The sequence below is a fragment of the Brienomyrus brachyistius genome, chromosome 6 (assembly GCF_023856365.1).
Source record: "Brienomyrus brachyistius isolate T26 chromosome 6, BBRACH_0.4, whole genome shotgun sequence".
NCBI classification, from domain to species: domain Eukaryota; kingdom Metazoa; phylum Chordata; class Actinopteri; order Osteoglossiformes; family Mormyridae; genus Brienomyrus; species Brienomyrus brachyistius.
In genome coordinates this window covers 17,045,873-17,063,984 of record NC_064538.1, presented here as the reverse complement: position 1 = coordinate 17,063,984, position 18,112 = coordinate 17,045,873, and the positions used below count along the sequence as shown (strand labels likewise).

The window sequence follows — 18,112 nt, the reverse complement described above, 5'->3', positions numbered from 1 at the left end:
TTAAAAAAGACCTACGTTTTGCTTAACTCTTCAATATCTGGGGTGGGGGGTGAGGTGCGGGGCTGCTCTCTCACACCCCTCACACCTCCTAGTGACGAAACCTTTTTCTGAAGATACACACTTGCATTTCAAAAGTAGAGGAGCGCCCCCTCATTGCCCCCATGCGTGCTGCAGATAAAGGTGTTCCCAGATACCTCCCTAAATACTAACGACTCCAGCTGCCTGAACGGCTCTTACTGTTTGACCACAGCAAGCCACTCTATAGGCTGCCTGCCTCAGGTGTGAAAGGCAGATTCTGCTTATTGAGATTCTATGCTGATGTGTTTGATACCCAGCTATTTACTTGTAAATAAGCGTGGTGTTTAGCATTACGGGCTGCCTTTGCATATTTCAGTTTACACCGGCACAAACCCCTGGGCATCTTAAATCCACCCCTTTTTTTCCCATCATGCTGAACATCTTTCTGTTTAACCTGGGCCTTCAGGTGAAGGTGCAACAGGGCCATCTTACAATGGATTATTCCTGGGAGATGTATGGCTTCCATGGCTTAGTCAGCGCTTTTATTCAAAGTTACAGTTCAACCTGTGACAGAATGTTTCTAGTTATTTAGTGGACATGTGTTATCCAAAGGGTGACATCACACTACCAGCTGCAGCATTTGAGCCAGTGACTTTCCAACCACAGGCATCATAACCCGCTGAGCCGCATGCTGTCGCTTTACTGGAATGATTAGTCTTAAGTACTTTTTCCTGATGGGTTCAGTGGGTACAGGAAATTGTCACATGTAGGGCGAGAGGGACTCCTTTCTGGAGCATAGAGTGGTCTAGAAGTTAGGGTATGATGTCAAAGGCCATGGAAAACCCCACTAAAATAGACAAATTCTCTAAATTGCATTGATTAGCCACTTGGTTTTGTTCATGAGAAAACTCCATATAATATTCATGGTCTTTCATAATCTGAGGAGGGAATTGGTTTTTGTATATAATAATAGGACTGAATGTACCAGAAATGTCTAGTCAGACTTCATGACTCACAGGGAAGCAGACTAACTACATAAATAAGAAAGTCTGTAATCTTATATGCAAATCCAAATTCTTCACCAAATGCTAGAAAAATATTTGTTCTTGAAGCACAGAAACATTTATTATGTTTAAGGTTCCATTAATTGTAAAAAAAAAATGCTAAAATCAATGTCCTGACTTACTTCTTCTGACATTCCACTGTGCTTTGACTCCATTTTTTAAGTAACTTATTATACCTTTTATCATAAATCTAAAATAAACACAACAGTTTCTAATATTAGAATCTCCATTCATGATTTTCTAGGTCTGTAACTCAAAATGCCAAGCCTTCTGATACAGCTATTATGGCCTCAGCTGGCGCAATATGCCAGGCCCAGGAAATGATGTCACCTGAGGCAGCCCCTCCTATCACCTGGGCGTGGGAGGAGTTCACACAGTACTAGACAGCAGGAAAAAACAAGGAAGAAAGAAAAAGTGGTCAGGTGCGTGTTTGTGTGAATGTCGAGGCTAGAGTTACAGAAAGTGAGGGATCTTATCTACTGGACACACAATAGGTTTGTTTGAGGACATGGAGTCACCAGAGTGTTCTGCGGGAAGTTTGGGGCTGCTGAGAACCTTTGGTTCCTCTGAGTTTGGCAACTGGGAAAAGATTGGCTCTGGAGGATTTGGACAAGTATACAAAGTACGACATGTACAGTGGAAAACGTATCTGGCGATCAAGTGCCCTCCAAGTCCTCACATGGATGAAAAGTAAGTGGCTTTTGAGGCCCTTTTATTGTCTCTGCAGAGAAGGAGTTAAGCCGTTTCCCTACTCAGCAGCTTGTTTCCCGTGTAGATAAGGTGTGCGTTTGTCCGGCTGCCGTTCTGACCGTGAGTCCGTAAGTGTGACGTAAGCCATGTGCTGTGATCTGAGAACTGACTTTCAGTAGCCAAACTCATTAGTGATTACTACTTCATGATGGAAAGGCCGCTGCACAACAAATGCAGAGATTTTACTTCATAAAGTGAAGTTGTCATATACCATACTAACACCATAGTACTGTAGTAATGTGCCCTGCCTTTTCTCCCCTTCATTTTTATTCTCTTCTGTGCTTTTCCTTTTGTTTGATACAAATATGAATTAGTTTATAGAAATATGTGATAACCCCTTTTATTTAAAAGCATAGGAAAAAGTTAACTGTTACCAAGTCTTAATAATGTAACTATTATTGGGTTGTTTCCGCATTAAACATGAAAAGATAAAATAATGTCTTTAAAAAGTTAAAAAGTTGCTTGCGAGGAGGTTATGGCAGATGTTGATCTGATTTGGAATGCAATGATAATTCAGGATTTCATATTTTTAGGTTCTTATTATGTATTTTTATATAATTTGGTATCAGCAAAGGGGGGATACATTTTGCCCGGACTTGTGCCTCAGACAGGAAGCATGTACGATTCTCATAGTGTCTGTGTTCGAAAGAGCAGGTTCAGAAGTATGTTTCTCCACAATCCTTTGCAACTTTACTGCTTAGTGGAAACTGTGAATTTAACTGGTACTCAATCAATTATTCGATATCATTAATGTGGTCTGATCACTCTCTGTAACTTGAAATTATGCATGTAAGCATGAACCCATAGAAAAGCCCCATATCTAGGCAAAACATCACTGCTGATGGAGGATTTGGTGTTTGTGTAGACCCACTGAACACGTTTGCTTTTTTCGCTATGATTACCCTAATATTAAGTTAATGGTGGCTTCTTTATGTTTTCCTGTGCCTGCGCGTATGCACGTGTTTGTGTCTGTCTGTCTGTCTGTCTGTCTGTATTTTTGTAATTGTTTGGGGGGCAGATTTCCCCACAATGTAATTAAAAACCTTTTACCGTCTGGTGACACTTTTCCAGTCCCCATAAGGGAAAACTCAGTTTTATAAAAAAATCTGTGGTTGTAATCAAAAAACTAAAAATGCCAAAGATCTCGTATTTTGTTTGTTTTTTTAATAGTCAAGGTTAGGGCTGGGTAGAGGATATGGTCGTCATGTTGGGATTAGAGTTTTCCCCACAGAAATGAATGGAAAGTCCCCACAAAGATATAATTGCAAATCTGTGTGTGTGTGTGTGTGTGTGTGTGTGTGCGTGTGTGTGTGTGTGCGTGTGTGCGCGCGTGTGGTGCATCCAAGGATTTATTTATTTTTTTTGTTCCATAACACGCCTAACTTGGCTGCTTCACCCCACCTTTGTGCTTGTCACTCTGTCATGGAGATGACAAATTCCTGTACCTCTGTGGAATGCCATGTTCCGCCCAGAGATGGACCGGAAGCCTGCCTTGGCATGCACCTGAACGGGCACGTTTTGGTGGAGAAGGACATCTATCTGCAGCACATCTACATCTGAAAACAGACAGATGGATGTTTTTTTTTTTTTTTTTTGCAATTCCTCTAAATATAGTAAATATTCAGAAACCGGTATGAAGCAGGCGAGAGAAAAAACAAGTATCTGCATATTAGCTTTAAGTAGCCCTGGCTTTTACATAACAAATGATACACCCCAGGGGGGCGGTGTGACAATGCGAGTTAGGACGGTGTCCTCCTGTTCGGAAGGTCGTTGGATCAATTCCCATGGTTGGCAGAATGATGTCATCATTGGACCCTGAGCAAGGCCCTTAACCTAGAATTACTCCAGGGACTTTCTGACCTTGCTTTCTCAGTTGTATCTTGCTTTGGATTAAAGCATCTTCTAAATCACAGCAAAGTGCACATGCTGTATTATCCTCCACAAGGGTAAAAACGAAGTGATTTTTGAACCAGCTTGTGGGTAATACTTTAACTGCAATTTTGCACACTGATATCTGGGCTTATGGGGTTTTTCCAACCTATCTCCTTCATCAGTTTGCATGGGCTCCTCTTGAGGAGAATGAGTCAAGGCTGAGAAGGGGCGGTTTTCTGCTCCGCGTCTCAGGCGTGCCGAGTCGATCGCCATGCACAAGCAATGCCTACCTACATGAACGACTTCAGCCCATTCGGTGGGCGAACCTGAACCAAAAGCCTATCTTTTAAGCATCTGTGAACAACGTAAACTTGCCTGCGCTGAGCGCCGCTCTCCTTCATAAGCATGCTTTGTTCAGCTACCTTCTTAGCCAACCAGCGCTTATGGAGACAATGAGCAAAGCTGCAAAACCAGTCCTGCTAGCCTGCTCTTAAAAGGAGACATTGTCTGCTTGTGGAGCACTGTGAGTGTGCTTTAACTGAAGAGATTAGCCTACGGGTACTTGCTCTCAAATGCACATCGACAACATTCTCCCCCCTTTTCGAAAATAGTTCCCCAAATCAATCTACCTGCCAGCACTCTGTGTACTTCTGACCTGCAATCTGTTAATATTTTAATAACTAAACTTTCAAAGGGAACAAAGTTCCCAATAACAAATGGCGCGGCCTGGCTTCAGTGCCCAACGAGTAAGGCAATTTAAATTTATGTAGGTCGGAGGTTGGTTGTTTATTAGGAAAAATATATTTTTTTCAGGGGTCTGGCAAACGAATGCTAAGCAGCCACACCCATTTATTCTACTTTGCTCACCCCCCAACATGCTTTTAGCCTCATGCAGCTATCTGCATTAGCAATCTCCGCCTGTGTCTGCAACGGCCATAAATTCAGATCCGGTTGCTGGCAGAAGAATCATATCACCGCTGGTCCCATGAGCAAGACCCACAAGCCCAGTTGTCGCAAGGCTGCTGATTTCTGTCTGATCCCAAGCTTTCCTCCCTAGTATGTCACTTAGCGGATGCATTTTCCCACAAGCAAATAGGCTGTAAATATTTTGCTTTTATGCAACATGAAAGTTATAGTGGCTGCAGTTATGATAACCACGGTGCATTTCAGTACATGTTTAATACAGTAAATAACCTCTAACACATCACAAATCCATTGATACTGAGGAATAAATTAAGTAGATGAGTACGTCATGCAGCAACTTGCCAGTTTTTAATGTTCGTATCACCTATAGGGGTCCTTTTAAAATAGGATCTAGAGCTATAATAAAAAATAACTGCTAAAGGGGTTTGTGACAAGATGCATCGTTTCTGACTTGTTCTTCAACCATCGCAGACACTGTGTTAAATTCCATTAGATGGGGGACTTGCAATGATGACCTTGGTTACAAATTATGGTGATAGTTCTGTCCAATAAACCTGTCAGCGGCCATCGCCATGCAGCCGCACACTGGTGGCACGTTAAAGATGTCAGGAATGCTGCAGCCTGAGTTTGAGCTGGTTTTTAAACTGTGGAATGAGGGGGACCAACCAGAGCTGTACACACAGGTGCCTAAAATCACAGTCTGCTCTGAGAACATGGTGGAATTTTTCTATTCACGTATGGATCTGATGACACATGACAATGGCAGAGTCGGCCAAAATGCATGTAATATAATCATCAAATGGTGTAAGAGGCTCAAGCTTCGCTCTTCTCTCAATTAGGGAGCAAGCTGAGCTCCTGGAAGAGGCCAAGAAGATGGAGGCAGCAAAGTTTCGCTACATCCTGCCCGTGTATGGGATCTGTAGTAACCCCCAGGGGCTGGTGATGGAGTACATGGAGACGGGGTCCCTGGAGATGCTACTAGCTACTGAGCCTCTGCCCTGGGAGCTCCGATTCCGGATCATCCACGAGACGGCTGTCGGCATGAACTTCCTCCACTGCATGAACCCTCCCTTGCTGCACCTGGACCTCAAGCCCGCCAACATCCTGCTGGACGCCCACTATCACGTCAAGGTATCAGATAGCCAGGCCCTTGTAAGCGCATGACAAATGTCTGGGCTCCTATGTTAATCTGTCCCCCAAAACGCAAGGCTTTATTTTCATACTTAATCTCTGCCCACTTGACAATGGATGCTTTGGGAGAGAAGCACTAAGTTGGCCTCCAATGCAGGTTCCCAGCAGCCCTTCCTCGGGAGCTTAATACTCAATGACTAATGGTGCGGAATGGGTGGGAACTGTAGCCCCGCAGTGCAGTTTTATAAATCCTGTATGTAAACACGCATCATGGGCCAGTCTCGACACGAAGCGGCCCGGTGTAGTAACGTGGGTCTCGCCCATTACAGGCAGCTCAAAATAGACGTTCTTGAGTCAGGATCTCCGTGCCTCATGCAGAAGGCCTGGTTGCCCAGGTACCCACCCTGCATTGAGCAAAGACAAATGAGGGCTCAGGCAGTGCCGTGCGATCTGCAAGGGTTGCCTTTGGCGAGCCTGCCAAAGCATGTCGCGTTAACCCCGCTGCTGCGCTCCCTCGCTCGCTCGGCTCACCTCACCTCACCGCGGGCTGGAGGGGAGTTGTCTGAACACATCCCCGTGCCATCTCGTCTCTTAGATATCAGATTTCGGCCTGGCACGGTGGAATGGCTTCTCTGGGGCCGACGACATCAGTCGTGATGGATTCTGTGGCACGATCGCCTACCTGCCACCAGAGAGGATCATCGAGAAGGAGCGGGTCTCTGACACTAAACACGATGTCTACAGGTGACAGTCCCTACTTATTAAACACCATCACAGTCTTACATTTATTTCAATCTCTGACATATTCCTTATTTTTGTGTTTTTTTTTTAAATTTGTTTATATTTCTTGGTTTTATTTATTTAATTAAGCATAAAACAGGTCATTTAACTCCTTCCCTTCCTGTTTTAGCTTTTCTATAGTGATCTGGGGCATTCTCACACAAAAGAAGCCATATCAAGGTAATACAATACATCTCTTTGTTACTAATTCCTTTGAGTTATTGGGCAGTGAAGCCATCTTCCTCATCAATGACTAATAATATATAATAATATAAAAGTAACACTGCTTATTCAATATCCTCTTAATTTTGAAAAAGAAAGTTACTCAACTTTTACTCCACTTCAAGTCATCCAAATGACGTCTCTCAAATCAGTAGTTATGAGACATCACTGTGTTTGTTTATGTATGACGCTTGCAAGCCTGTTCGCACACAGACACGTTTTGTTTCCCATTTCATTTCTGAGAAAATAGAGCACCAAGGCAGATTTTATCAGTCCCCTAGTGCTCAGATCATTGACTTCTGTCTGATAGTACATTTTTTATTTACTTACCTGGTAGTCGTTTAATTCCCACGTACATAAGGTCTGTATTGCCTTGTAAAACTATGGGAATTTGATCACAGTTTTTAACAGGTGGTACTTTTCCCATGAATGTAATGTTTAGCTGGAGATATTTGCTTTACTTAGTGAGTGTCCTCACTGTGGCCAAAATCTTCGTATCTTGCTAGATTTGAAAAGTAGATTTAAGCTGATAGATGAATCTATCTATGTATCTATCTATCTATGTATCTATCTATCTATGTATCTATCTATGTATCTATCTATGTATCTATCTATGTATCTATGTATCTATCTTTTTGCTATTTATTGTTATTTTTATTATGATTTTGTATTTCGGTTTATTATTTTATTACTGGCTAATACTAAAATGACAAATCACAGGCTTCTTAGCTGTTACAGGCTTGCACCCAGAGGTCAGCTATAGCTGCATGCTGTACCAGTAGCCATATGCTAACCAGGGTGCTGCGTACCGGTAGCCAAATGCCATCCAGAGTGTGGTGAATTGATGGCCATATGCTAGCCAGAGTGTTTTACAAGTAGCCGTATGCTAGCCAGAGAGTGGTGTACAGGTAGCCGTATGCTACCCAGAGAGTGGTGTACCAGTAGCCGTATGCTAACGCTAACCAGAGTGTGGTGTACCAGTAGCCGTATGCTAACCAGAGTGTGGTGTACCAGTAGCCATATGTTAAACGCATGCTCCTTTTAACAGGGGAGAACAACATCCTGCACATCATGGTGAAGGTGGTGAAGGGGATACGGCCGGATTTGGGGGTTCTGCCGCGCAACCGGCCCCAGGCCTGTAATGGCTTCATAACGCTGATGCAGAGGTGCTGGCACGAGTTCCCGCAGGCCCGGCCCAGCTTCCAGGGTAAGCCGGAACCCCACTTGGGGTCCTTGGGGTGTCTCTCAGTTTCTGACTCCTTTATATTTAAAGCTCGAGGTTTCATTTCCAAATGCAGACCTCCACCTACAGTTAAAATTATTACTTAGAAGTGTCCCTGCCCCTAAAGATTTCATAACTATTTTGCAACTTCGACCCATTCATAAGGAAAGTCAGACAAACAGGAACTGCAGTTTGTTACGTTAAGCGATCATTATGCAGAATTCCTTTGTTGTGCTGTGCTGTGCTGTGGTTTACCAAAAATCCAGGACATGTAGACCTCCCTATATATAGAATTTACCTTGATAAGATTTATGACCATTAAGAAAGATTGTTACCGTACAACAATGCTGCTGTGAGTTGGATGGAAAACAAGACGCATAGTTGTGGAACGATAAACGATCATGCCGCTCCCATCCGCTGCCTTGATGGTGGAGGTATTTCACGTCGCCGTGGGTCTCTCCCCAGAGATTACATCAGAGGCCGAGGAGCTATGTGCCAAACCCGGTGAGGAGGCCCGGGTTCTAACTACTGAGCCGGAGGCCAGCCCATGTCCCGTGCAGGGATGCCTTGACCAGGTAAGACCATCAATTTGACATTACCACAAAAAGATTAATCTCTCAGACTACTACTTTGTTTTTAAATGGCCCAGTGACTAAATTTACCATGAAAACATCCCTGCACAGTCAGATCTTTCATATTTAATATTTACCCTGTAGGCTTCAGGGTATTTTTTTGTTTACAGCTTTGATCTTTGCAAGTGGCCTGCAGAAAATTCTTTGCAAGAGCACTAGATCAATATTTAAATATGTCGCACTGTAAAGCAAAAAATAACTTCCCTCTTTATCATTGTTTAATGCTCCACTGGGAAAAAAGTAATAGTGCATTAATAAACAAAAAATAAACAAAACATCTCAATGGAAAAAACACAGAAATCTCATCTTGGCACAAATAAACAACACCTCGACGTCTTTGGATGTTTGCACGTGTCACCGTGTGACGGCTTCTGTTTTCTTAAGATATGCCATACTGACAAGTGTCGGTTTCCTAGAAAAGGATAAGGCAGAAATGCAGTTTGACGGCATTTCTTGTTTACAGTTTGATGTTGAGGTAGCTGCGAATCCATGCACAAAGCATGTGTGTGCAGTATGAACATGCTTCTTAAATGCTGGTTTTTACATAGTTTACACATTGCTTTGGATATTTTACAGCTGAACAGAATATTCCTGACACTGTCCAGTAGTCATTGATCTCTTGTTCGGGTGCTAGTAATAACACAGGGATGTGTATCTCAAACAGGAGAGAGAGTCCAGGCCAGTCCGACCCAAGTCGGCCATGTTACCGGAGAAGGATTACAGCCTGACTGAGCTATTGAGCCAGGTGGATTCTGGGATTTCCAGAAGCTTCGACCGCATGAAAGAAGACTGTACCCAGTGCAAGGACAACACCAGCAAGAGGCTCTCTGGTATCTCCTCTGTGGATTCTGCCTTCTCTTCTCAAGGCTCCATCACCCTGTCCTTCGAGCGAGAGAACATGGCCAACGGTAAGAGCAGAGGCAGACTGACCAAGGGGTGGGGCAGGGCAAAGACCCGGAGAGGTCATACTCAATGGCCATGCGGTTATGCCTTGCTGGCCATAACTTATTCGTTTCTTAATATTAACTTTCAATGCACTTGAAACTTAAGATAAATCGATGTATGGGTCTACAATGAAGGAGTTTGATTGAAAGGTCAAAACTTCACAGCAGGGCTTTCAGTAAAGTTTCTATTAACATCTAATACTATTGGCATCATGTGAACGAGTGCTAAGCTAATGATTAATGAAATACAACAACATAAACTGACTCACTCCATTCAGTGATTTCTTTTTTTTTCATTCTTTGGTCTAGATTCAGGGACACTGGATGTGCAGAGAAAGAAGCTCTGTGAGGCAATCAGAATGGAGGACATCGGCAAGCTGATGAAGATCCTGCAGCCTCAGGATGTGGATCTGTTGCTGGAGGGGGGTTTCAGCCTGCTGCACTATGCCGTCCAGCTGGCCAATGAGGAGGCCGTCAAATTCCTGCTCCTCAACAATGCCAACCCCAACCTGCCCAACGGCAAGGGCTCCACTGCGCTACACCTGGCTGCCGAGAAGCGACTCAGGAACATGGCAGAGCTTCTGCTGCTGGGCCGCAAGACCAATGTCAATGCCAAGGATGAGGACCAATACACACCGCTGCACTTCGCTGCCCAGAACGGTGACGAGGCCATCACCCGCCTGCTGCTGGACAAGAACGCCTCCATAAATGAGGTGGATTTCGAGGGCCGTACCCCCTCACATATCGCCTGTCAGCACGGCCAGGAGAACGTGGTCCGTGTTCTGCTGAGTCGTGGTGCAGATGTACACCTGCCTGGGAAGGACAACTGGACACCCCTGCACTTCGCAGCCTGGCAGGGCCACCTGCCCATCGTCAAGCTACTGGTCAAACAGGCCGGGGCCAACATCAACAGCCAGACATCCGACGGCCGGACGGCACTACACTTGGCCTCCCAGCGGGGGCAATACCGGGTGGCACGCATCCTCATTGAGCTAGGGGCCGATGTGCACCTCCTGGCCACCGGCTTGCGTACAGCGCTGCATGTGGCCGCTGAGACAGGCCACACCAGCACCTCCCGCCTGCTCATAAAGCACCAGGCCGACATCCAGGCCCGGACTGCACAGGGCTGCACTGCACTGCACCTGGCTGCCCAGCATGGCCACCTGCCCACTGTCAAGATGTTGCTGGAAGAGTGCGCCGACATGGCCAGCGTGAACCACACCCAGCGCACCGCCTGCCACCTGGCTGTTGAGGAAGGGCATGCCGATGTAGTCCGGGAGCTTCTGAAGAGCTGTTCGGAGAGCGCCACCCTTGCTGACGAGCGGGGGCTTACCCCCATGCAGCTGGCCCTCCGTGGAGGGTACACAGACATTGTCCACATGCTCCTCACGCATGGCGCTGAGATGCCCTCACCTTCCCCAAGCACACTTTCCCAAACTACCCCTCAGTTCCCAGGTCACGAGTCTGGCAATTACGGCACGCTGCGGCAGAGGAAGATCGTGATCCTAAAACTCACCAAACACGAGATGCCCGACCATGTGGAGCCGAGCTCTCTGCCCTGTGCCTCTACTTCCTGTTGAGATGCAAGAGATGATACTTAAGGATCTATAGACTGGGACACAAAGCTCTCCTTCCTGCTCCTGTTTGGCCTTTCAGGGAAGGTTCCGGAGAGACTTCCAAGACCTACAACCATTGTATATTTTGTAATTATTCAGTAAAGGAAGTTACTGTTTCTCAGGCAGGACACCAGAATTTCCTTTGGCTTTCATCTTTCATAGGCATGTTTTCTCCATTCAATATAATTTGTATGTTGAAAAAGAACATTAAACATATTTATACTGTGTATATAATATGGGACCAAGTAATGGTTCTCACTTTATTATCCTTTATAATATAGCTTATTGTGAAGTACATTTTTATACTCTGCAAAGAAATGTAGTTGTGCTACAATTGCGTTGCCCCCCTGCTTTTTCTTAATGTGCTTTAAACATGTAGGTTGTTTCTTTTCCCACAGATAATTGTATGTATTTGTGTGTGTGTGTGTGTGTGTGTGTATATATATATATATATATATATATATATATATATATATATATATATATATATATATATATATATATATATATATATATATATATACACACACACACACCCACACACACACATATGACCTTGTGCCACTGTCCTCCTGTGCACCCGCTGTCAAATCTTAACATTTCATTGTCAGAAATGTGTGTTCAGTTAGCTGATCAACAAATCTATGCCAAGAAGATGGGTGGTTCACCCGAAAGGACCTAGACAGTCACTGCGTCCATAGGTTTTCGGCCGAGTTTTAATTCTGCGAAATGAGAAGGGGAGCAGTGTATCGTATTCTCATCATTATTTTCTGAGGAAATCACCTGTTCTCTGCCCTGAGAATGCATTGGTACAGCTCTTGGCCCAAGAAAGCCTGTATAATCTTGTGTTTTCTGGAGCTGCTGATGTCTCTTGTCAAAGTGGACGTGCTGAGCCTTGCAAGCCCCCCTCTGCTCGACCATGGGAACTGCCCCCGGGGGGGATCTCAGGATGGCAATGCTATGCCTCCCCCCATATAATTCTCCCTGACGCCCCGCCTTTCCATCCCTCTGATAACCACTGTGCTGTTCCCACTGCCTGCAGGGGAGAGACCTGAGAAATGCTGCGGTGTGTGTGGAGCGCCCTGTAATTGCCTGTTTTTTTTTGTTTTTTTATGGTCTTATGCATGGGCGGCCAGCTAATTGCCTGGTAAGATCGGCACCCTCAGGAGCCCTGGTTACAGCCCAAGGCAGGCACTTACCACCTGTCACCAGGCGACCAACTGTCAAAGGGTCACATGATCTCATTCCAGAATCCTCATAAAACTGTAATAGGACACCCTCATTCAATGGCTACTCGGCTATTTGATTGTGTATTTGCTTGCACTGCACAGCTGCTTTGTATATATATTGTATACGAAAGAGTAAAGTTTCTGCATTAAGCTCTAAGTCTGGTTGTGTTTCTTTGAGAAGTTATTGGTATGGCTAATATGGCCTTTTCTTTTGATGAATTTAGTAGTTGTGTAATCCCTTTTTACTATAAGGGAATCAATACCTTACACTTATTACTCATTAATCTTACTACATAAGTGCATGATAAATAGTCAACAACAGGAAATGGTGTCACTGCATGAGGAAAATCCACAGTTCCGGTATAGTCTGCTGCGTCACTGTGCTGTGTACAGAGGAACTTCTAGGCAAAGGAAGTCACAGAGGTGGTTCTCTTTTATATAAGAAGTCCATTCCAATGTTGCAACCAACGTGAGCAGAGTCGCTGGATATCCTCACACAAGTGTACCAATCCATGCCTTCTAGGGGTCCTTCTCCTCCCCTGGAATGCACCAAGAGCTTCCCCTGTTCCTGTCCTTTGTGACAAGTGAACCTCTGAGTTATTTTGGAATGTCATCATTGCACCCACCACAGATGTGACTTCTGGAACATTCCTGACCAGCTTGTTGGTTGGGTGTGGTGGGAGTTGGGGGTTTAGGCTGAGTTATGGCAGCCCCTGGGTATGAGGGGTGCTGGGTGCCCTCAAGGGCTGTAGTCCTGCCATAAAGCAGGAGATCCTGAGTATGCATGGCCTGGGGCTACAGGCTGGGTGTGAGCCTGGTTCCCTTCCTGTGGGGGGGGGGGGGGTTGTAAACAGTCTGGTGGAGCAATCATAGACCAGTGTAGGGCAGGTGACCATATGATCACAATTATGACATATGATAGTGGACCCTAGGAGGGTGAGGCCATAACGTAGCATCCTACAGAAAAACCTTTTATGGCAGAGCACTGGTGTGGCTTTAGCCTAGAGGCAGACCACTGGGGGTGCGGTTTTGTTGGCATGGCCAGTAGGGGCAACACACAAGCTTGCATATGGGGTGTGTTTGGGGTGATGGAACATCTGGTGGAGATTGAGGTATTTTGTTAAATAACTTCTGGAGCTGCTCAGCAGGTCCACCTAGATGTGCTACTGCTCTGGGTGGGACTACAGGGAATGGGTGTGCAGAGAATCCTTTGGCTCGCATAACAGCCTGATCCCTGCTAAGCTTGGAAAATAACAACTCGAGGACAATCATGCTGTTGGTATTCATGTTCCACATAACATATTTTAATCAGAATTCATTTGAAAAATATTCGCACATTTTTGTATACAGTAAGAACCTCTAACCCTAACATTAATGTTTGATCATTGATGAATCATATACTCAACCAAGGGTTTAAATTTAGGAGTTAAAGTCTCCATCTAGTATAATGTCAGATGCTGATATGGTAGAGAAGAGAGGAAGGCTTTAATGATGAATGTGACCTCAAACTTCCAGTGTTATGTGTTCAAATCCCACCGTTCTAGATTTTACATGCAGGTTTCCTCCAAGTACAAATTTATGCAGTCCAAAGAAATACAATTTTACTAAATGACATTTCTACCGTATGTTTGTATGTGTGCTCCAGTCTGCCTGGAGTAGGCTCTAGATCCCCCTGCAACCCTGACCAGGATAAGTGGTTAGAAGATAGATAAGATGGGTGGATATATGTTAAATGGAGAGACAACCATTATCAGCTACCAAGGCAAGGTGATGAAAGCAGCATGTAGACCTTCACCACAACAGCTTTTTCTGTCCTCGGCTGATCCTCTCAAAGATTTCGCTGACATCCTAGTTTTCTTTTTCTCTTTTGGATGATTGATATATTTTATATGACCACATGTTTTGTTGTGGCATCATTTTCTCCCCATAAGCAACAGTGCTTGCATCATTCAAATGCAGAATGTTCATAAATGTTCAGCTCCTTTTGTCCCAGCTGCAATTCTAGCTTCATTAACGGAATTTGTTGACACCCAGATGGCCGGGTGATGTTGCCACATTCTACAGAACTGAACGGAAAAAGCAAATTCAGCAGCTAAGCTTTGTACATCCAATCATTTTTAAAGAGGGGTAGGATGAGGCTAAGTTGCCGTACAGCAGCATCTAGCATTTCTTGGATCCTGCCTGTTAAATTGCTAAACTTGCTCCCACCCTGCCAGCCCGTCATTGTGTGACAGCAGCCATCCGCCAGCTTCCTCGGAGCTCACGCTTTGTTCTAACATGTGATGCAAATGACTCAGCAGGATCATTAATGGCAGTGTTTCATCGCAGACGCACATCACCCAGTGACACGCCACCCATTGATATGACTCCATGCACGCGACGGAGCAGCAAACTCACCCAATAAACAAGCCGGCAGCGGGGCACGCCAAACCCCTAGAAGACGCTTCAATGCAGCACGCCTAGCTAACTTGCCACAAGTGGTGTCAACCCAGCAATTACCAACGTCAAAAATGCTCATATTAGAACTATGTAAATTTAGGTCCAGTCAAGGCCCACACAGAGGAAATTGGACTTTGTGTAACAAGTTAACATCAGAAAATGCTGTTGAAGTAAGTAATATTAAGATAAATGACGCTGACCAGACAGAACCCCGGAAAGAGTTCAGGCCACTCTAATGTGTTTTGTGACTCATTCGCAGAAGAAAACTGGCTCCATAAGATCACAGATCCTCACCCTGTAAGAGGACTCTAGTTCAATGGCAACCGGTTTCAGACTATCTCTGCATCAGTCTCCATAATGTCTGTTAGATCACAATCACTTGTCTTCAGAATCACTACTCTTCACAGTAATGCAATGGGTATGTTATGACTATCTAAAGATCTGTTCTTCCATTAATAAGACTATGTGTACTCAATCTGAGTCACTTTTGGAAGTCCATTAATTTTAATTACTATTTTACTATTTTAATTACTTAATTCTCTACACAAATAAGGGAGTTATATATCTCATATAAAAAGAATGAACGATGTTTTAAAGGTGCAGGTGCTGGGAATTAATAATATGTTATCATTAGCCATATTTGTTTGCGTTTATTTTTCATGCAAAAACCATTATACTTTGTTACTTTACTCATAATATACTGGGGAAATATACTGGGATATAAAAAATATGTCTGATCAACATTCCAATGCAATTAAATATATTAGGGTGAGATGACAAAAAAAAACTCTAAATGTAATAGATTTTAATCCACCTTTGTCCATATTGCTAAAATGCGTTCTCCAGTATATTCTGTTTCCAGGCAATCAGCAGTGCAGTTTAAATCCCACTCGGCCATGGAAGAACCTTTTCAGGCCTTGAAGAACCAGTTGGGTCAGATGGGAGAGTGTTTGTGAAGATCTCGACATGCCGTTACCTGCAGAGATCGCCCTGCAGTCACTGAGTTGATGCGTTGGTGCTGCCCTGACTTTCCAGATTTATGACTTTGTATATAAATAAAAAAAAGTCTAATGCTGACCTCATGGAAGGTTACTGGTTAACAGAGTCTAAAAACATAAAGTATATAGAGCAGCCCTTTTTTAATGCGATAACTCCTGTAATCTGTTTGCGCAACATACCACTCCATGGGGGGAGGGGGGTGGCTTTGTCTGTCATAGAGAAGTGGGATTACCTCAAATTGTTGTACAGTTATAAGTATATCATATAATGGGATCATATATCACAAAACAGAAGTGCATAGGAAAGAGCTTTAAAAGGTATTTCTGAAATGTACTATAATTTATTTATATTATCAGGTGTCTAACAGAATAACAGATCACATGTCCTCAAAGGAACTGAAAAAAGCACCTGTACCCTGTTCCTGCGACCCTGTCCATGATGAGTGGCCAGAAGATGGATCAGTCTCCTGTATCTTTTTAATATGTATCACCGTACATTGCATACATCTACTTAGTTAAAAGACGCTTTTCACTAAAGTGATGTACAATTGAGAAAGCAGGGTTAGCCAGTCTGTGGAACAACTGGGGGGGGGTGGGGGTTAAGGGCCTTGCTCAAAGGCCCAGTGGTTAAATCACACAGCTAACCATGGGATTTAAACCAAAGGTTTTCCTCTCACAGGCACAGTTTCCTAACCAAGAGCTACAGACCACCCTGCTCTAGACACAATTTGGAGTAATACACTATCACCTTTGACCCAAAACAAGTAATTGTATTTCAGAACCGGTCAATAAAAGACATGTTTCATTTTGCAGGAACTTGTTATATGAAGTTCACTACAAGTTTCAGTTTTCAAGCAGCTTTTTTCACATGCCCCCCCCCCCCCCCAACCACTTCTTTTTAAAATTCTCTATGTGTTTTACGCCATCTGCTGGAACTTTGAAGCCATTACATTCTATGGACCAAGAAAATGGTGGCTTTCATTTCTGCTTTCATCACAAGTCACGAGAGAAGGAATATCATTAATTACCCATGTTTGTGCAGTGACATCCGGTGTACAATATTCAGGGCCACAGTGTAGGCAAACTTAACGTTTTACAACTAAAGACGTCAGCGCAGAGAAAATAAGGGAAATAAATACCCCCAGGGAAAAAAAAATCAGCCCTTGTAGCATATTTCACTGTCCTGACGCTAGATGGCATTACAAAGCAAAGTCATGGTGAATATTTGCTCAGATCCAAGGTTAAAGTAACACACTGGAAATTGCGCATGTGAACAAGCTATAAAGAGTTTAACTTAAATTACTCCAATTGACGTTTTTAATTATTAGCAGTTACTGAGAATGAAGCTCTTTTCTGTGACGGTGCTCCTCATTTCCCTAACATATCACATTCATTAGCTATGTGATGCAGACATTCCATCCAGAGTGTGTCTGCCTTGTGCCCTGTGCCACACTCCCCTTGCCACCCTCTCCGGGGTAAGTTGTGGATTTAATCATTAATAGTCAGCACATCTATGTCTGCCTTAATGACCAAGGAGAGTAGGGCCATATCCACTAGGTAGCTCAACTACAATAAAACTACATACACGGAATTAGAATGCTTTTGTGCAGATAGAAACGTGGCTAGATCTAGCTATAGGCAGAATACACAAATACCCCTGAATTACCTGCATTGTGAAGGAAGTGAAATGATCATCTAGTTTCTATGCAGTGGAGGACTAAATTGAAGCTTTGCCTGAAAAGATAGAACCAGGCCAGAATGAGACTATTAAAATAAAACTCAGAATCTGCATCTTTTTCCTACAACAATGTACATGTAATCTTGACATGCTCAAACAGTAAAATTACCTAGAATTCCCTTATTAAGATTGCTTTATGTTTACATTTATTGCAGTATTTTAAAAGTGACACTGCAATAAACGAATATAGTCCACATTATAAAATGATTGATATTTCTAATTATTTTAAGAAATTCAAATTAAAATGCAGAAGGAAGATTAAATATGTTATCTGATGCAATGAAATGAATGCAAAATGAAATTCCATTCTTTAATGCCAGCTATATATAGGAGTGCAGTTCCAGGTTACATCAGAGTGCTATAAAATATGCGTATGAGCCAAGCTGAACCAAGCTACAAGGAGCTAATCTATTTGTTTTTTTTCTGACTGTGGTTCCCTGAAGAGAAACTTGTTCCCACTGGAAGAAGGGGGCCAATGGAGAGTCTGCCACCTAAGAAATAAACAGCTCTTTAATCTGAACAAACAGCAAGAG

At 43.7% G+C, this 18,112-nt stretch overlaps 1 protein-coding gene across 1 annotated transcript; it reads left to right on the top strand.

The window, feature by feature from the left end:
* The first annotated feature begins 1,447 nt into the window (after positions 1 to 1,447).
* ripk4 (receptor-interacting serine-threonine kinase 4) lies at positions 1,448 to 11,628 on the top strand. The gene is made up of 8 exons (XM_049017256.1): positions 1,448 to 1,772; positions 5,468 to 5,759; positions 6,355 to 6,503; positions 6,670 to 6,719; positions 7,810 to 7,968; positions 8,449 to 8,558; positions 9,280 to 9,523; positions 9,869 to 11,628. Exons 1-8 carry the CDS (start codon positions 1,591 to 1,593, stop codon positions 11,137 to 11,139), a joined length of 2,457 nt encoding a protein of 818 aa, XP_048873213.1. The 5' UTR covers positions 1,448 to 1,590; the 3' UTR covers positions 11,140 to 11,628.
* Positions 11,629 to 18,112: the final 6,484 nt, after the last annotated feature.

What these genes read in the sequence shown, in the direction of transcription:
- ripk4 (XM_049017256.1), top strand. Translation starts at nt 1,591, where the DNA reads ATGGAGTCACCAGAGTGTTCTGCGGGAAGTTTGGGGCTGCTGAGAACC. An exon ending in AGTCCTCACATGGATGAAAA is followed by an intron (nt 1,773 to 5,467) that starts GTAAGTGGCTTT and finishes TCTCTCAATTAG; the next exon opens with GGAGCAAGCTGAGCTCCTGG. An exon ending in TGCAGGGATGCCTTGACCAG is followed by an intron (nt 8,559 to 9,279) that starts GTAAGACCATCA and finishes TATCTCAAACAG; the next exon opens with GAGAGAGAGTCCAGGCCAGT.